The 20,953-nt window shown below is 42.2% G+C and overlaps 1 protein-coding gene across 1 annotated transcript in view; it reads left to right on the forward strand.

Moving 5' to 3' along the window:
- The window catches only part of BRSK2 (BR serine/threonine kinase 2), a 343,747-nt gene that overhangs the window by 295,860 nt on the left and 26,934 nt on the right, over positions 1-20,953 (forward strand). Inside the window, 3 exon segments of the mRNA XM_075425697.1 lie at positions 10,225-10,285; positions 14,548-14,755; positions 15,886-15,934. Coding sequence (XP_075281812.1) covers positions 10,225-10,285; positions 14,548-14,755; positions 15,886-15,934 — 318 coding nt within the window.

Raw genomic sequence — 20,953 nt, forward strand, 5'->3', positions numbered from 1 at the left:
GGGAATAGCAGTTTTGTCTTTAGAGAGAAACAAAGAGGGTGGGATATTTACAGCCCGACACCACATGTATTTTCGTACAGTACTGTTCATTTGAGGCTATCCCCAATGCAGTCTGTGACTGTACCAACATTTTCCCCACTAAAATTTCATCCTGCTGCTACTGCTGGTTCAGTTCTGCCATGAGTGAAGATGCCCAAGGTAGAAAATGTGTTTGCCAAGACTCCTTTGGGAAGGACTGGAGTATAAAACACTAGGACAGCCCGGAGTGCTCCACTCCAGCACTAGAAACAGTGACAACAGTGGAGGGAAACTTTGGAAATCATGTCTAACACAGCAAAATACTAAGTGCCTGGAGCTGAGAGACAAACTGCTTAAGAATACCCTGGCTGCACCAGAGAACTCAAGAGGAAAAGATGATCAAAGATAGAGGTTTGGGAGAATGATTCCAATCTAGCAGTTCAAGTGATAGATGGTGAAGAATAACAAAAAGGGTAACTCTCAACTGTGAACAGAGGCACAATGGAAGACATACAGGCCACCAGACGTAGGGACTTTAAGCGGACATGTGTGGGTCCGTGAACAAAAAACAAAGTTTAGACTTTTGGGAAGGTTTTTGATGGACAAGTATCGGTCTCAGAGGAAGAGAATTTTTCTCTAATGTTAAAAGCTGCCATCCCAATTGATACTTCTTCGTCAAAATGTATTTCTTATACGTTTTGGACAAGCACTTAGCTTACCCAGAGGTTAGGAGTGTTCCATATGATTCAGAAAGGGGGAAGCAGTGAGTTCCTTAAAAGAACCTATGGACTTGATGAACCATTCTTTCCATTTCCCCTTTTAATAGAAATCTTTCTATTTAAAGATAAAGGTGGCCTTTAAACTTCAGTAGACTTGTAGGATGTGTGAGAGACAGCCCCTGTTTCGGCCTTTTGCAGGCTGAGGCAGTCCTTTTCAAGTCCTGAACCTGCCACAATGAAGAACACCATGCATCTGCAGCTGAGATTGTGCCTCACACGATGTGTAAGGCACCGTCTTTAAGATGCCAAGATAGGAACAAGCATTGGTCCCAAACTGTTAGAAACCACTAAGTTTCACAGCCATGAAGAAGTTGTGGTTATACAGTCTTTAGTGGCTGGGCTTTCCCTCAACTGTTACCACAGACATGGAAATTCCTGTTCCTTTCTCTGATTCCCCTTATATTCTGTTCTTGAACATGTGGCACTTACTGCCTTAAAAGTTAATCTGAAGCTACTCCGAAGATGAGCTTTTCCACAGTAATTAGAAGTCAGGTCTAGTACAGGAAAAGGGTCTTTCAGCAAATGTTCCCAGCACCTTTCATTGTCTCTCTCTTTCTCCAGCAGCTGCTACAGCTGTGTTAAGAGCAGAGGAAATGACCCTTGAGTAACTGCTAGGAGAATTTCTTAAATACACACGGGCATTTTGTGTTCGCTCTCTAAGGTGGTGTTTTTCAGAGTACAGGAGGAGAAAGTTAGAGCACTGCACAAGGATCACCCAGGGTCTTTCTCATTGAAGGACCAGGCTGAATTTTGGAAGATCACGTTTGCAGTGGTCTTACCTCCCTCTCACTTCTAAGAGTTAGGATGAAGGACCTCAGTGTTGGGAAAGCGAGAGGACCTGGATTCTGGATCTGCACACAGCCACATGAAAGGAAGGGATAGGCAGCAAAGAGAACCCGAGCAAAATGGGGCCACCTAATCATGGTGGCCATTAATTTTTTGGCCAGTGTTTAATTATCCCACTTTATCATGTCTTTTTTAAAGGAATACTGCATCTTTAAGGGTCCCTTCCCTCTAGATGCACATGGTTGTCTTAGTAGCTGAGGCCACTGTCCCTTTCTTTTTTTTTTTTTCTTTCTTTATGACTTTCTCTTTCACCCCCTCTTTCAGTGCTTCTCTTCTTCTGTATCTGGGTTGCTGCAGCTCTGTAGTTCACTTGCTTCAGTATTGTAGGGAATGCACATGTCTGCGCTTCTGGGTCTATTGTGTCCTGGGGTTGTTCATTTTTTTTAAACCTCATTTCCCTCTTCCTTTTCCCTATTGTCAATTTGCTTTCCATTCTCTTTGTTAACCTCTTCAGTGCTTTCCCTGTTGGGAAAATGACTTGAAAGAAAAATTAATCAAGCTTCTTTCACCCATTTTATTTACATTTTAATATTCTGCATGTGTGAATATGGGTGTATTTTCTGTAGAAATATACACACACGTTCCAGTATACAATGGGTGTCAATTTGCTCTTTTCAGTTACATCATTGTAGATGGATTTGTACGGGTACAATTAAGGACAGTGTTTGTCCCTAAATATATACCTATATATGTATTTATATATTTATTAGGTCTTATCCAAATTTGCACTCCAGGACAGAATACAAGTGGAGTGTCACTCAAACACATGAAAAAGAGCTTACTGTAATGCTTCTTTCCACTTCTCTATCAATGAGTAGCACAACAGCTTTTTCTTTCTATTTTAACTATGTTTTAGTTTAAACTGTTCTCAAAACTGCCTTGTGTTGCCCAGCCCAGCATTTGCAATGTTGATGTAACCGGAAGCTTGGCTAGTTGCACTGAGCAGTAAACTGTGAAATCTACTGGGCATATATTAAATTTAGCATTTCTGTTGGTGACCATCTTGTGGAGAATTGATTTTCCTCACCCAGCCAGAGGTAGCTCTGGCAGCTTGGGAGCCTGTTATTGAAAATGGAGAGAATGAGAGAGAGAAAGAGACAGACAGGAAAAAAAGCGCTGCGTCTGACTTGAAAATAATTTAGCTTAACACACCAGATTTTTTTTTTATTTCTAATCTAATCTTTGTCAATGTGCAAAGGTGTTGACACTTTTCCTGAGTTTGCTTACCTGCACCCCTGAAAACTTAATAACCTGACCATTCTTTTTGATTTTGAATGCTTTGGTTAGTAATGAAAAATTAAGAATACTGAAGTTTTTGATTGTCACTAGGCTTCAAAGTCAACATGCTAGAGATTCATTGTGCTTTTAGAGCTGCTGTTTCAGACTCTTTTCAGCACAGCATTGATTTATTCTCCATTCACATTTGAAAGATTTTCTTTGCAACCTTTAAGACCCAGAGACTGAATTTATTTTAAAAGAAAAATGAGATCCTGGAGCACAAGAAGGCATCCACAGAGATAAGTGCTGGGTTGCTGAGCTGGTATGTTCTAGCTGATCTGAATTCCTGACTATAAGACCATCATGACTAATAAGCCAGTATCAAAGCAGATTCACAGCTTGAGCTGCAATCTTGTACCCTGGGCTCCCAAGCTGGCTCAGAAATGCATGCTTTAATAACCAATACATTTCACAGTTCATTCATGGCAAAAAAAGTACTTCTTACCAGGCCAGCTTGGGGGACAGAGGGACACTACGCTGAGCAAATAGGGGACAAAAAGAACAATTTCCTTGATAACGGTCTGATATAACTATGCCTTATGTTAGAGGCAGAAAAGAAATGCAATATGAAGTGTGAACCCCATTGCTCTGCTGACTACTTTAATTGGGGTTTGGCTGGGAGGTTTTTTTACAGCCTTAGTATGTCCCTCACCATATTCCCCAGTGCCAAAGTTGGATGTGTCTGCAATGTTGTGAGCAGGACAAAAGTTATTTTCTGGTAATTGAAACTGTCCCCCTTGTGTTCCTGGTCTCTGAAGATGTAGGCACCGGTGGCAATAATTATGACCATTCAGTTCGCCGAACAGTATTTCACTCTGCTTTTCCTACTCTTCTCTCCACCTGCCTCCACATCCCCCTCTCTTTCTTTCTCTCTCTCCCTCTCTCTTCCTTTTCCCTTTCCAAGGATGGCGAGTGCTGATCCACTGGGGTAAGCTCTAGTTTTGGATTATTCCTGTTGCGGGACCTGTTGTATCTTGTAGAGGAATTTTTCATTTGCACTTTACAAATAGAATACAGGCCGATATATTTCAGTGAATGAGGCTTTACAGCAGGGAGAGAGAGAGAGATGTGGGAAGAAGCATTTTTGATGCTTTTGTGTGTGTTTGTGAGCTTTTATGTTGGAGTCACACTCCATATAATTTACTTGTGGGTTCTTTTTTGTTCTCTCATTTGTCTCGCTGTTTCAATGTCTGTGGACACAGAGAACTATCCTCAGACACTGTGCAGGTACCAGGACACCTTCTGAGAATGAAACTCCCTTCTCCGTTTAGAACTTCTTGTGTCTGTTTGGTACCCTCCAGTTAATTTTGATCCTAATTTATCCTTTTTTCTTCTTTTTGTTTCAAGATGAAGCTGAATCCCATCTATGTTATTAAAGAAATGCTGGGTATTCCCTCTCTTTTTAGTAGATGTTTTCTTAAGAGGTGAACAGATAGCCCTAGAGAAAGATATATGTTCAAAGCTCTTTATTTTCAATAAAGATGATATAGGTACAATGAGGAATGCAGTCACGCTTCAAATTAAAGTTCCATTTATAAATACTTAACAGAAGGAGAATATTTTATTAATAAATGATTTAATAAAAACACTGAGATCACTACAGACTACAGCAAAAGCTTATTGAGAAGGTACATATTGAGAAAGCTAATTAGCACCAGTAACATTTACTTCTCATGTTTGTAGCATGCTTTACTATTTATTAATTCTTTCTAAACCATTTATAAATGGAACTTTGTCTAATTGGCCAATTAAGGAAGGTGGTGCTGTTTAACATCACCCTCTGTGTGCGCTGAAAGGAAGAAGAGGTGTGTTGCCAACACCTGCGGTCCTTTCTCTGTACCCTTTGTAAAGCTTCATCTTACAAGCAGTTATTAGCATGAGTAGACTTTCTGACTTAAGCATAAGTATTCCCAGTAAGAGGTGCTATAGTTGGCATTATTTCCACGGTTGGGACTATAAGACAGTGGAGCATCAAAGGTATTCAGTTCATATTCCTTAGATCAGGGAGCAAGGAAGCACGGTTTGTATCTTTGGGACACCAAAGAATAATAGTGATGAAATGTTGTAATGCACAGTGCCTGACTGCTTACCTATTGCATATTAATTCAGGTCATTTTCAGGGGTCTTACACCCTTAAATACAGTTTAGAATTTTTTTGTTTTATTTGAGTGAGCAAACAAAAAATTCCACCCAATATATGCTTGAAGCAAGTAAGAGGTTGGTTGGATATTTTGGGAGTGAGTTTCAAGATTACACATGGAATCAAACCAATTCAAACTTTCCAAGGCATTTCACCCAGGGACACAAGTCTAATGCATTACTGCACGCTGCATGCATGCTGCAGGCTCCCCTTCTTGGAAGCATGGCTCCAGCTTGACCGGCTAAGAGGCTGTATTCAGCACCCTGGTAGAATTGTGCTATGAAAGCAAGTTCTGTTGGGACTGCAACAAGGTACCAAAATCCCCTTTGATTGTAAGGAAAAGTATCTGAGATGGTTATTCAAAAAAGAAAAAAACGCTAAATCTGAGCCAAATGTTTAATGCTGATTGTGAAGCCATTGTACTCTACCGGTGTGTACTAGCAGATACACTGTTTAAAGGACTTGAAAATTAATCTGAGTGAAGGGCTGTGCGGAGGTGCTCTGCACATGTGCTACATGTGTAGTACGGTTACCAGGTCGGTTGTGCTCCTCCTTGTATTTCTCTCTGCCTACACCCCAGTAGTGTGAGGCTTCATCTCTTACAGCTCTCAAGAAATTCTGCAGTTCTCTGAAACCGGCTGGAGACTGGATTCCAGCTCCTCAATTTCACCAGTAAGAGACCACTGGTGTAACATGAATTGGGCCTCACATGGCTTCCCCTTTAACAGCAGCTGGTTAAAATGAGTAAAAAAATACTTTAAAACAAAGGACCTTTTAACTTTGATACTTTGAAGTATCAAATAGATTGAGTAAGGTATAAAATCATCACATCTACAAACTATAGCCCACACATGCACATTTCGTTTCAGTCTTTGGCCTCTCTCTTTCATAGCTCAGATGTCTCCAGATTATTGTCAATGTATGAGATAGGAGGAACAACCTGCAGTAGTCTCAGTGCCCACCTTCTGTTCAGAGTGCCCTTTTCATCTTCACCCTCCTAAACCTTGGGTCTAGCTCGCTTAAGGTTTGGTTGTTTTTTTTAATTCTCCCATCCAGGCTTAGCAAAACAACTATGTCACTTTGGGAGGGACTAAGGAATCTCTTCTTGTGTCTCTAAATCTGGCAGTTGAGTTTGCAGGAATGCTCTTTATCTGAGCAACTTCATTAACTGTTCTGCTTGTATTTTCAGCAACTTTTTGATGGCTTGCATTGAGTTAGTGTCCAAGCATACAGCAATGCAAAACACAGAGCAAAATGAGTCACACAATGTTCATAGTTTCGTAGATTGTTGCATTTAATATTAAGTTATTGGAATAATTGCAGATTTAATACTTCCAATGACATTTAATGCCTGTAGAGACTCTTAGGAGGTTACTCACTAATAGATATTTCCCACTAAATAAACTTAGTTCATAGCCATACAGATAAGATGATGTTGTATTTTTCTCTTCTTACAACACATAAGATCATCCAGGGTCTGCCATGCAAATGTGCTGCCTGTAGGGCTTCATACTTTCATTTTCTGGTGAGAAGGATAAAAATTTAAGTTCCCTCTGTTCTTTCATTACAGCATTTCAGCATAATGCAATGTTTTCATTACTTTCTTTTGGCCCTGTACCAGTTCTGTCCACCTGACTCTGAGATACAGGAGCAGTGCATGTGTTTTGTGGGTTTTTTTAACTGAATTCCAGCATTTTCCAACTGAGATGATCTTGTTGGGAGGGACAAATCTGTCATTTTTGCTTGTTAGCATTTTTGTAGTGGCGTAGAGAACCTGCCACTGGACTGAGTTTTTATAGCCAGCTTGGAAACGATGTCCCATTTGTGAAGGTAAATTATGGGAGATTTATTAAATTGAAGAAGATGCAAGAAGATCTCCTCAGTCTGGGTGTCATATCCCATACCAGCACTTTCTTGTAAAGAGTTTTGCAAATGTATAGCTCTCTTTTCACCCCAACGCTTGGTTAAACCAGGATGCTTTAAACTCTTTCCACTGCTCCTATATACGCTTTCCAGTATGGACAAACTAAAACTTGCTATAGGGCCTACTTTACTTCTTACCTATTTTGCATGTAAATCAGCAGCAGAAACAAACCTTGTTCAGTAGCAATCATGTGGATAGTGAATGTATTTCCAGGAGGATTTCACACTAACTCTCTCTTCTGTCCCCTACCTCAGGCTCCTAGGCTGTATGAAAACACAGTACACAACTACTCTTTTTCAAATATTGCTTCCAATAAGGAACTGGGAGTTGGGAGGTGGGACCTGCCATGTTTTGCCCTCCATGCGTGTGATCATTTTTGAAACAAAATAGGAGGCAATGGGGTTGGAAGGGGAGAAATCAGGACTGTTGAAAACACCTGATTGCAAAGAGGAAATAGCAGATTGGAACTTTTAATCAAGTATCCTGAAATTCAGGTGAGTGTCAGAGAGGACTTTCCCACCACAATTAAGAGTTGGTGGGAACAGCTCCTAGTGAGAGCTTAACTCCTAAGTAAGTGTTTAACTGCATCTCTGGGCACCTAAATGTCTTACACATTTGTCGGAGATAATCTGTAGGCTCCTTTTGTCATTTATGGTTTGGAAGAAACTTTTCCTGATGATTCATACAAGGAAGATTTGGGCTAAACAGACTTCCGTATGCACAACGCATCTGTGTTGTGTTCAGCTACTTCAGTTATAGGAGAGGCACATAAAACAGCCTTTCAAAAGTGGAGCAGGCAGTTCTCCCCTTAAAATTACTTTGCATAAAGCTTTAAGAGTGCCTCAGATCTTGATGGTACAAATTTAGGTTTAATCTAGAGCAAAAGAACGCCAAGACTGAGCTTCTGGTTTTTAACTGCTGTACTATGATGGGCAGACTGCAGCAGGGTACAAGGAAAAATGTAAATGGGGAGTTTCTGCATAGAATGAGGGCCCCAGATGTTCATGGGGCAAATTTAGATTGAATCTGGCAAAAATACATGCTGAGACTGGGCTTCTGGGTTTCACCTTCTTACTGTGATGGACAAACTGCAATGAGATACCAAGAAAACCATCAGTGAGTAGTTTCTGCAGAGGATACAAATAAAGAGAACAGGACCTGCCATTGTGTTCAGTTGTAGCTTACTCTTTCCTTGGAAATATTTCCTCTTTTGCAGTTCACATATTTTTTAATAATTCTGCTACTCAAATTTATTTAATAATATATGTCTACCAGACCATTTTGGAAACTGATTTTTGTTTTATTCTTCTTTAACAGTAGAAGAGAGTAAACTGACACAGTTTACGGTCTAAATTTGTCTTATAGTCTTTTATGTATAAGCTGACATTAGCCATCTATCTGACCTATAGAAATTTGAAATATATATGTGTGTACACACATACAGATACACATACACACATGCATTCTGTTTTCCAAGCATATACAGGAGTTCACTTTTTCATGTTTGTTACCTGAAGGCAAGTAACTGCTTTCATGGGTCTTACCATAGGTGAAACATTGGTGGGTTTGCTATATTGACACGTTGCATGGTGGTCGTTGAACAACTAGGTTCTTGGCAAAGTCCTCTCCTATAAAATGTTTCAGTCTTCAAGATAAACTTTCTTTCTATTTAAAAAGGATAGAAAGCAGCTGCCTCTGGGGCTTACTCATTTACAGTCACACGAAGAGATTTTTTTTCCTGCTGGGCAGCCCTCCTCCTGAAACTTCTGTTGCTGAAATGTGTGCATTTGGCCTGTCTGCGCTTTCGGCATGTTTAGCATAGCACTTTTGTATGTCTTATTTCCTACAGCTGACATTTTTCTTAGGTGGCTGTCGTGGTTTAACCCCGGCTGGCAACTAATTCCCACACAACCGCTCACTCACTCCCCTCTGGTGGGATGGAGGAGAGAATCAGAAAACTCGTGGGTTGAGATAAAGGCCGTTTAACAGGCAAAGCAAAAGCCACGCACGCAAGCAAAGCGAAGCAAGGAATTCATTCACTACTTCCCATGGGCAGGTCGGTGTTCAGCCATCTCCAGGAGAGCAGGGCTCCATCACACGTAATGGTTACTTGGGAAGACAAATGCCATCACTCTGAATATCTCCCCCTTCCTTCTTGTCCGCCCCCCCCCTCCCCCCGCTTTCTGTGCTGAGCACGACGCCATATGGCATGGAATATCCCTTTGGTCAGCTGGGGTCAGCTGTCCCGGCCGTGTCCCCTCCCAGCTTCCCATGCACCTCCAGCCCCCTCGCTGATGGGGCAGGGTGAGAAGCAGAAAGGCCTGGCTCTATAAGCACTACTCAGAAATAACATAAACATCCCTGTATTCTTAACACTGTTTTCAGCACAAATCCAAAACATAGCCCCATATTTGCTACTGTGAAGAGAATTAACTCTATCTGTCTCATCCAAAATCAGCACAGCGGCCTTTGCTGAGAGCATAAGGATATTACAGTATAGGTGACCTTGTCAGCAAATAGAAGGGCAGTTTATTCTCCCTTGACTGGCCTCTTTTAGAGGGCACCCAGGCCGTTATCTTAATATTAGTAAAGTTGTCAACAACAGTGGAAGTCATTATCCATAGAGAAGACCTGGCTTGTTTAATGCAATGGAGAGCAGAGATGTGAAATCCATCAGTGAGAAGTTGGAAAGGCTTAAGCCAATGAGAGCTTTGATTTCAGTGGGAAGTCATCACATAGGAAAGGATTGTGTGCCTGGGTCATGGAGATTTGGGTTTTTTCTTAATATCTGGAACAATCCCCTACCTTTGTGCCTTGTACACACGGTGCTTTTCCATGTTGCTCATGACAGAGAATGTCTCATTCTGTGTCCACCAGCACTGAACAGAAGAGAATTATCAGCACCAACATGAATGTCTTGACAGTCCTTTTTGATTTCAGCAGTTCAGCTTGCACGGGTCAGACATGGGAGCTTCCATGTGCTTAGTGACCAAAAAGAAGGTAGCAACTTCCTCGAGGAAAAGGGATTATAGTATCCTCCCTGAGCAACAGCATTCCTTTGCTTTGAGGGTGGGACAACTGAAAAATGGTACAGTAGTGAAAGGAAAGAGTCATGTGCTTTTCCAGTGACAGCCTCCCTCTTCCTCCTCACTTCATGCCTGTGCCTGTGGTGGCTGGTGTTCAGGGTTATTACTTGTCCAAGTTTTCTGAGGGCTATTTTCCTTATTGTGTCCATTTAGGTCTCGGTCAATCAGCGGAGCATCGTCTGGGCTCTCTACCAGTCCTCTCAGCAGTCCAAGGGTAAGTGGTGCTGCTTCAAGATCTGTTGGTCCAATTCACTCACACATGCTTGATGCTTTTTGACATCTGTTGATGCAGCGCTGTGGCTCTTAGCTGGGATGTTTTGTTTTTCCTTGGCAGCTTGTGAATTTTCAGGGGTGGTGAGGGAAATGCAAGCAGAGCATTTCTCATACATGTTCCCTGCACTGTTAGTAGGGATCTCACTGTGCCCCTGCCCTTTTTCAGTCTCGTAAGCACATAGAATAACATTGCTATGACTAAACACTGCCACATCCAGCTGAGGTCTGCATACGGCGTGGTTTCAGACCAAGTATCAGGAACCATTTCACAGCTACCTTCAATCAGGTCACAGTAGAGCACCAAACCATGCTGGTATAACCAGCTTGATTCTGTTTGCCTCAGAATAGCTTGTAGTAGAAAGTCAGAGAAAATAAATTACACAAATTTGAGGGCTAGCAAATTTAAAAGAAAAGTAAGGAGTTGACTAAGATAAGAACGCTCAAGCTCCTATAAATAAGATACCTTCACATGCCCTTATTCAATACACAGTCAACGAAATGCTGATACTCAATTAATACTGATACTCAGCCAGTACAAAACATGCTTGATAGTACATCTGTCGCAAAGTTATTACAGTTTCTAAGTGCAGTGACAGAGGCCTCCCTCTGCTTGGTAACTTCCTAAGGGATAAGAGTGAGTATTCCTAGTGTGTGAAAAAGTCAGCTTGGTCACTTCAAGACTGCAGTCTTTACAAAACTCTAGATCTCATCAAGAAGTCTGTAAGACGGTGGCAATCCATGTTACCTAATTGTCTGGCCCAGAGCCTTTGAAGGATTTCTACATACTTTTCATGACTTCGTGAGAAGATACTATCCTCCATTGGAAATAGATATATTGATGTGTTAGGGTATGGATACACTTATGGATCTACTCAGGTATATGAAGGTAGCATCAGCATTCCAAGTATGTAAAATTGTAATTCCTCAGTAACATTGTGTGTAATTCTTATGCATAAAGACACACTGTCAGGTGTAAGTTTACAGGCTAGTAAAGCTTCCAGCTCCTTGCTTGATTGAACTATTTTCTGAAACATATTCTGGGTTCCTATTGATTGTTACCCTGTTTCGCAACTGGCATAGATGCATTTGTGGTCTCCTCTGCATCTTTAACGTGCCAGGAACCAGGGAAGATCCAGTTCCTTGTGTCTGCACTGGGACGCCTGGATCTTCAGTGGAACGAAGCAGAGGCCTGAGAACTCTTACACCAGTGCGAAATGGACTGAAAAAGAGCATGGAAACAGTCTTGTGCACAAAATAAGCATCCCGTGCAGCAAACCTAAATCTTGATCCCATTAATTTACCTCTGAGAATCAATTTCTGACGTCTTAGTAGGACTACATCAAAGAATGAAGATGACAAGATCTGTTCCATAGCTGCTGTACCATGCCATTATTACTTAATAGGCAGTTGATTAAATAGTTTTCAAAGGGATGTAGCAACCAGATGGCATTTTTAGCAGATCATAACGATATCAAGTCAGGTCAAATTTGAGGCTTAAAAGGAAATGTTGGAATAAAAATCATACCTTTTTTGAAACGTCCTTACCTATGCTTCTAATAGCACCTTAGATTATTGAAAGAGAACATACTTTAAAAAGCAAATATACATTTCGCTATATGCACTGTATAGGTTCAGTTCTATGAGGAACTGAATTTGGCAGCGACTTAAATCTCACAAGGTCTTGCTAATGGTGTTCCCTATTGCACCAGCTGAAATACGGATCTAATCTTGTTCTGTATTTCATTATTAAAAATGCGGTAATTAAGAATGCCTCTTCAGATTCTTAGTGGCTTAAGTGGCAGTTGAATTTACTTTATGTCTTTCAAATTTGATTCTCAAACCATCATACACATAAGATACAAAAATTGCAAGGAAATATTTGCAATCAACAGTCTTTGACTTTTATCCATTGGTGTCATTTGCAAATGGTTAATAGTCAGATGCTGATAGTGATAGTGACTTCTGTAAATTAACCACTTTCCTCATCTTTTCCCCTTCCTTTCTCATTGGTGATCAGAATTTTCCAACATGGCAGACTTTAGTTCTACAATCCTAATAATAATACAAATGTTTTGATGTAGTGATTTTCTTTTAATTTTTGGTGGCTTAACCCTAAGTTCTTTAAAGTAATTGCAAAACTTTGATGCAAACAATTTTAGGAATTCAGTCTTAAATACATTTCTGCATTTTTAAAATATGGCAATGTTGTGCTAATCCATCAAACCCAGAAAGTAAACTTACTAGCGAGTGTGCTTAACTGGGACTGAGATTTGAGGCATGGTTACATGTACATGGTATGTCTGGACAGTGCTTGATTACAGCTTTTAGGTGTTAAGAATGCATAATAATAATGGTGATAAATAATTTATAATAGTTTTTATTTAGATTTTTATAATTTCATAAAAATCTGAATAAGTGCAGACTAAATCTAAAGATCTTCAGTGGTGATTTCTAGTTTTACAATTCTGCCAGTACTTGTAATCTAAGATGTTAACAGCAGTGTTTTGTAAGGACATTCATTTTGTTTTAGATGTGATTTTTAGCTTGCTGATATCCCTTTGAAAGGCTTCTGTCCTCCCTAGTCTGTGTATTGCTGTTTGCTGTTGACACATGAATGGTTTCCCAAAATGCCTCTAACATATGTAAATGTTCTTGTTTGGGGAAAAAAAAAAATCATAATCCCATTTTGATAACTCAGTGATGGATTATGAATTTTGGTTGTCTTTTTCTTTTTAAACTGTGTCTTACAAAACAATGGCTCACCCCACCTCCTCCACAGAATTGGGACTTAGTGGCAAATATTGCTGTGACTTTATGACAGAAATTCCAATTATCCAGCTGTCCTTCGATGCAGTGAGGGATGTTGCAGGAGAGCATAAAGTCTGATGGGAAATATCATCTCTTCCCAGATAAACAAATTTGCCAGGCCTCTCTGAAGTTTTTGCTGTAGCTGTTTACAAATCAAACACCAACCTGAGTTCGTATTTTTCTCGTGGGGGTGTGTGCTCTGAAACCTCCAAGTGAATGCTGAGCAGTTTAATCTTCCGCGTGGCATCACTCTCCCTGTTCCCCCTCTTTCTGCAATGGGTGGCTGCAGCCGGGGTGTACATTAGCCAGAGTCAGGGGCAAAGAGGAAGGAAAGAGGTTCTGACTGGTGTGTGCAGTAACCTGTGTGTATCGCCTACCACTCCGTATGTATCACACACCTGTTTTGAGTTTCATCTCTCTGCTGGGTTTGCATATGGGCACTTGGAGCTGAAAGAGGTGGTCCCATTCTTGGCACATCTCTATTTGTCTGTGGCTTGAGTGGTTCTTCTTCCCCTTCCTCACCTCCCTACAGCATCGTGCTTCTCTCACTGCAGGGCAATCAGAACAATCCCAGAGAGATGGCATTTCTCTCTTCTTTTTTCTTGGTTATTTTCTTTCATTTTGTTTTTTTACTTTTTCTTTGTTTTAATTTTCGTTCTGTTGTTTTCCTTTGCTGACACGTGGTTGGTTAATATGATGAAGCCTGTTATGACACTGTTGTTCTTGCTGCTGCCGCTGCTGCTGTTGTTGATTATGCTGTGTTCCCAGCTAACTGCATGTCTTTTTTTTGTTTTTTGTTTGTTTGTTCGTTTTTGTTTCTTTGCAAAATCCCTCCCCCCACTACCCCTTCACCTCCATCTCTTGTGTCTCCTCGTGACATGGTACTGTGACTCGGATGGATTTTATTCTGACTTTCCTTTCTCTGCTCGCCCGCTCTATGCGTATTTCACTGTTTTTGATGTGCATGGACACTCTGCGTCTGTCTCGTAGCCTATCAGAAAGTTCTTCATCCCCCCTCAGACCTCCGACCTCCCTTTCTCTCCCCGACCCCAAGTCTCCTTGGACCCTGATGCTTGTAGGAACGCCTCCAGGCCTGGACATGTACTCCAACCAAAGCCAGCACTTCAGCCCAACCCAAAGACGCAGACTTTGCCATCCAAGAGCAAATTGGCTGAAAAACCACTCCAGTCTACTAAATCCAACCCACTCCCTACCAGCAATACCAGTGCCCCCTCTTCCCAGAACACCCCTGTGCAGAATGCTCAGGGCCGCTTGCCTGCTGCCGGCTTTAATCCACAGCTGGCTGTTTCTAAAGTGCAGACCAACCCTATGTCTCCTGTTAGATTGCTCCCTTCTAGTACTGACCCAAGCACCAAATCTATCCCCATCATACAGGTCACCCCTCACCCCTCTCCAAGGGGAAGTCCCCTCCCTACCCCCAAGGGGACACCTGTCCATACGCCAAAGGAGAGCCCAGCAGGCACACCCAACCCAACACCACCATCCAGCCCCAGCATTGGAGGAATGCCATGGAGGACACGGCTCAACTCAATCAAGAATAGTTTCCTGGGGTCTCCTCGCTTCCATCGCCGGAAATTGCAAGGTGAGTACTCACCCAGAGGTACAGGGTGCTTGTGATTTGGGCAGGCGTTCAGCAGCAAGTTGATACCTCTCTGTGACTCTGCAAATTTCATGTACTGTGGACTGACTATTGGTTCTGACAGTGAGGGCAATGGCATCAGCCAGCCCTAACCGAAGGCACGTGTGAGTCATGCCACTGCAGCTGCTCCAACAGCATCTCCTGAGCCCTCTTCGCACTCTAGCCATACAGCTCTTACTATCCCTGTTGTGGCTCTTAAAACAGAAGAAAATTTTATCTTCAGCTTCTCCACTCATTTGGTCAGCAAACCTAGAGCTCTGCCATTTCCCCTATGGGTGTACTCCGCTGCCTCTCTGTAGCTGCCGGCTGAGCCTTCTGCTGAATAAAGATAGCCAGTGGCAACAGGCTGAAATTGTCCTTCTGAAGCACAGCTTGTTTGATGCTTCTTTTACCTCCTGTGATAACTGGTAATTGGTGTAAAAATCTCCTTAATACAATCAGTGGTTTCATATCTGGTGGCCTGTTTGAGTTTTCAGAGTCTCTCAAGTGTTGCGATATGCAAAATTTTCTTATTCAAGCTGCAGGCGGCTTTTTGCATTCAGGCAAAGGGCACCCAAAGTCACATGCGTTATCCTGATATGTCATCATCAGCTATCCCAAAACCCTGTGATTTTATTGGTATGTGATCCCGTGGGAAAGGAGTATTACAGCCATAGGAGAGTTAGATTTTGAACTGTGATGGTCAGAGACATTGTCTCTGAGACGGTCAGAGAACTGCAGAGAATTTCAGCAGTGACTGAGCTGCATCCAACTGGGCTTTAAAGCAATTGTAAAGTAATGAAATTGGCACGGTGTTTTGGTCTGAACCAGAAACCATTGAAGCCGGTGCAAGATTACATAATGATTTAAGGAAGGGTAGGATGAGCCTTAAAATGCAGCGCTTGATTAGATTCAGTGATCTAGAGACATATGGCTAATGTTTAAAGGTCAGAATTAGTCTGCAGGGGCAGTGGGGAAAGGCAAGAGGGTGTAATGCCGGACGTGTGTCATTGGTATACAAGCAGAAAATGTGCTGTACTGAATCATCAATTTCTTTTCTCCCTCCCTCTCTTTGGCTGTGTGTGCATGGGCAGTACCTACACCAGAGGAGATGTCTAATTTAACCCCGGAATCATCCCCAGAGTAAGTAATTTGCCAGTACACTATGTTTTTTCCACCACATACCAATGTCATTTCCTTGCCTGAAGGTCATAGGGTGACATATTCCTTTTCCGGATCAGTATCTGACTGTAACCTGTTATCGTGTGAGTGGGGTATAGATGTGAAATGGTTCTTCTGCTAAAGACCCTGGATAAAATCTATACGTCAGTAATGGCAGTGGAGTCAGCAGGTGAAACAGTCTCCCGGTAACCACCTTAATTTAGAATCATAGAAGAGTTTGGGTTGGAAGGGACCTTTAGAGGTCTTCTAGTCCAACCCCCCTGCAGGGACATCTTCAACGAGAGCAGGTTGCTCAGAGCCCCGTCCAGCCCGACCTTGAATGTTTCCAGGGATGGGGCATCTACCACTTCTCTGGGCAACCTGTTCCAGTGTTTCACCACCCCCATTGTGAAAGAATTTTTTCCTTGTATCTAGTCTAAATCTACCTTCCATTAGTTTAAAGCCATTACCCCTTGTCCTATCACTACACACCCTTGTGAAAAGTCCCTCTCCATCCTTCCTGTAGGTCCCTTCAGGTACTGGAAGGCTGCTCTAAGGTCACCCCGGAGCCTTCTCTTCTCCAGGCTGAACAGCCCCAGCTCTATCAGCCTTTCCTCACAGGAGAGGTGCTCCAGCCCTCTGATCATTTTTGTGGCCCTCCTCTGGCCCCTCTCCAACAGGTCCATGTCTTCCGTGTGCTGAGGGCTCCAGAGCTGGACACAGTACTCCGGGTGGGGTCTCACGAGAGAAGAGTAGAGGGACAGAATCCCCTCCCTCGACCTGCTGGCCACGCTTCTGTTGATGCAGCCCGGGATGCAGCTGACCTTCTGGGCTGCGAGCACACATTGCCGGCTCATGTCCGGTTTTTCATCCACCAGTACCTGCAAGTGCTTCTCCTCAGGGCTGCTCTCAATCCCTTCATTCCCCAGCCTGTATTGATACTGGGGGTTGCCCTGACCCAGGTGCAGGACCTTGCATTTGGCCTTGCTGCACCTTATGAGGTTCACATGGGACCACTTCTTGATTTTCTCATGGTTTACCAGGTTTGTAACATGCTCCTTCTTGCTTCTTTTATTTGGTCGTCAAGCAGATCACTATTAGGAAGTGGAGGGGATAATCAATGGCTTATACGGGCACTGAAAAGTCATCTTCTTAGTACAGGAGAGTTTGCATCCTCAGGATAACATGCAGAAGCCTCTGCTAAGATAATTCAGAGGAATCTTTGGCTGTGATAGTAAATGCAGTGTTAATTCTGGCAGCAGCACTGGGACATGCAGAAGCTGTTTCATATTCACCAGACTCATTCCTAAAAGTCCATGTACATTTCAACCATTTCACTGCACAAATGTGCGTCATTGCATGGCATGTTTGGAAGTCCCTGCCAGAGAGTGCTGCTCCAAACACTTCCTAATATATGCAACAGATGCCAAATTATTCCTTTTTATTTTCACAGCTTGTGTTTGTGCACCCAGTGCCCATAGTCTTACTCTGCCAACCAAGGCAATTTGGTCTTTTGTCAAGATACTTGCGTGAAATATTCATGAGTCGTAGATGGAGATTTTGGGCCTAAAGTTTTGTAATTGATGACAATGGTATTGCCTTAACAACTTTCCCCAGACCTGGCATTTATCTGGTATAAGACAGGCACTCTGTATCTGATACTGCAGAATGGAGAGGGATAAAGACTTCAGGAGAGGGAGAAGTAGGGAATAGTAAAGGTTAGTAAAAAAAATCCAAGAAGAAAAATTGAAGAAGTTGTGTTTTCAACACTTTGGAGCATTTACTAATAGAGAGCCACAAGAGAATTTCATAAAATGAATGCATCCTTATCAAAGAAATACATGATACTCTCACCTCAAATGTTTTTAAGGCTGTTAAAGCAGAAAACCTTCAGAATTAAATTTCTCCTCTCCTCTCCTCTCCTCCTCATGCATGTACGTTGGCGGAAGTTCTTCTGTTAATTTATTGCCTTCTCTGCTTCCCACTCACTCTTTAAAAGCTGGTATGGAGAAGTAGTGCCTGTCATTTGAGGCAGTTTAGATGCAAGTCAAAGCCTAAGGCCCTTTTTTCTTTTTATATATAATTGCCAAATTAATGAGTTCAATTGGGCTGCACCCTGCAGTAAACATAATAAAAATCATAAAAAATAATGAACTGGATTATATTTTACCGATAGATGTCTTGTAGCTTAGTGCCCACTTCCACACGTCTTATTTTTTCTGGTATTTTCTTCCTTTCTGTAAGAAATAAGATATCTTTATCAAGAGCTGTATTGACCTCATGGATTGAGCGATAAAAATACATGTCCTTGCTCAGGTACAGCATTCTTTAATGACTGCCATTCATTTAACAAACCTGATGATTAGATAATACACTTTGACATGTCTGGGTAATGCTGCTCTTCCTCATATGAAAAAGTCCTAGAAAACTTGTTAGGGATGACATTTAAAGATACATAGCTTCAGCTGCTTTAAAACTGGAAAACTCCATTTGCTGGAGTAGAAATGCCATTATTTATGCCAAGCAGGTAAACCTCTGGAGGTTACAGATCCATGCGCTCAAGGACAGATAGGGAGGACAGTGAGGCTCTCCAGAAGGTGATGCAGTCAGACACTCCAAAAGTAGGAAAAGGGACAATATTATAGCAATGAAAAATTCAATATGAAGTAATAAAGCACCAGCCTCCCTTTTCATGCTAATCTATTTGTTTTTTCATCAGCTGGACACCTGATTAGATTCCCTAGAGTAGTCTACATACCCAGCCTGCCACACATATCTCCGATCTCCCTCACCCTTAGGAAGTTTGCCATGACAAGAGAAGATTGTTAATTTTAAGTACATTTTTTACTGCTTACATCCTAATCTTGTGAGATGCTAGAGGATCTCATTCAGGATGCTGAGGATCCTTGATTCATACTCATTTAACCCAAGCTAGTAGCACTTAACACCTTCTAAGGGGAGGGAAACCTTTATTGTGTCATTTTACTCCAAAGCTGCCCCCTCTTCTTCAGTGGGCCTACTCCCCAGGTGTATAAGCACAACTAGTTCTGCGATTTCAGGGACAAAAGTCAGTGCGTGTGTGCTATGTCTGGATTCTGTTAGTTCCAGGAACAGGAGAGGCCAGTGGCATCTATTCCATCTCACGCGACACTAGCAAAATTATTTAGTGAATTCCAGTGATTTACAAGTTGGCACGTAGCCCAGGCTATCAGTGAATGTTCCAGAGTCAGTATTATTGGTGATAACCTTGCCAAAGAAAAGAGCCCAGCTGGACTCTGGAGACTCCAGACAAAGTTTCCAAGCTGAACAGGAGAAAACCTGTTCTGCGGCTCTTTTAACCTGTGCTTGTTAAGAGACCTATAAATGAAGGGCCAACAAAACCATTAATGAACATACAAAAATGAAAAGCCGTATTTTAACATGGCAGACCTGCAATTAAATATGCACATTTTTTCCAGGCCCAGCTTCCATGTGTGGCTTACTGGGCCCCTGGAGTCTATATAGCTAGCTACAGTTCAGGTTATGATACATGCAAGCCTAAGACAACCAGCCGTTTTAGATGGATAACCAGGTGCTAATTTACTAATGAGCATAGACCCTTTACATGCAGGGAGCTATTGCCCCAGCTCTCCAGGGGCTCGCGGAGTTGTTATGGTGTGTGCGAGACACATGAGCTAATTAGTATGTAATTTCCTTTCACACTCTAACCCTGGCTCCTTAACGACCCATTTAAATGAGAGGCCCTTTCTCCTTACTGCTCCCTACGCTCATCTCTGGTTCACTGGCTTAGTTACAGTTGTCTATGAATATTTTAGGGAGTGACGGTTTTCCAGCCCACTTTAATTGAGTGAGGGGCAGTGGTTTACCAAATTACAAGTGAATCTCTCTGTACACTTACTTTCGGTTGCCTGCAATAAGTAGAAGCAAATTATTATTTGCACAGCTGAGCTGTCTTCCAGTTGTGGTCTTTCTACTGTGTGCATTAACTGGGCAGTGACATGACAGTTGTGTGGTTCATGCTGCATTCTGGAATGGGGAATGAGTGCACATTGCTGGACACTGCTGAGGTCAAGCTTTGTTCCTCATCCTGAAGGTCTAGATTTCAAATTAGTTTCCTGCTTTTCTCCTCTCCTAGTTTCTGCCCTTCCGCATTCCGCCTCAGTCTGAGTCTTTGCCGCGGAAAGTGAATCTGCTAATAACTCTCTCCAGCTGTTTATTGCTTTGCTGGAAAGCTGATGCATAGTAATCCTTTCTGCAGATGTCTCTCCTTGTCTGGAGAGGTTGTCTTCTTCCAGTGAGTGGTGAATGTCTGCCAAAACAAGTGAAAACCCATTGCTTGCCATACTGCAAACTGGACTTGTGGTAGCGTTATAAAGTATCCTGTGGAAGAAAAAAAACCTGCAGTGTCTTGGTGGCAGGTCTTTTAATTTCTGACATTTTCATGCTAAATTCTTCCCTACTAGAATATGACTGATTTCAGTGGAATTTTCCCTGGGTTTAGGTTGGTCCAGCAATTCTTTGGCTGTATCTCATGGCTGACAGCATCTTGTCTGCCCTCAGAACGACACCAGTCAGGTGCTGCCTTCAAGTTCTAGGTGGTGTCCCCCAATAACATTCATGTCCCTGCATTTTTCATTTAGCCTGTTTAACTTAAAAGAGAATGTCAACAAATTGCATTGAGATGGTGAACCAATAAGCAAAATCAAACATTTGCTGGTACAATCAGTGTGAAAAAACAGCAATGTCTTATGCTGAAACCACCATCTGATGCTGAAAGGAACTGCAAAGCTGGACTGCTGTCAGTGGAAAGCCTGGACTGTGTTGTGTGTGGTGTTAATATCTTCTGTCTTAGTTCTGAAAATTCATTCCTGTATAGGATGGCCAGAGTTCATTCATTGTATAGACACCCTGAATGGGACAGTCTTTGTCCTGGCCCTCTGCTTAGGGGTGGATTTCGCTCGCTGGCAGGTTGGAGGTCCGGTGAAACCTACAGCTTGCTTT

This window comes from Opisthocomus hoazin, chromosome 7, assembly GCF_030867145.1.
Source record: "Opisthocomus hoazin isolate bOpiHoa1 chromosome 7, bOpiHoa1.hap1, whole genome shotgun sequence".
Classification (NCBI taxonomy): domain Eukaryota; kingdom Metazoa; phylum Chordata; class Aves; order Opisthocomiformes; family Opisthocomidae; genus Opisthocomus; species Opisthocomus hoazin.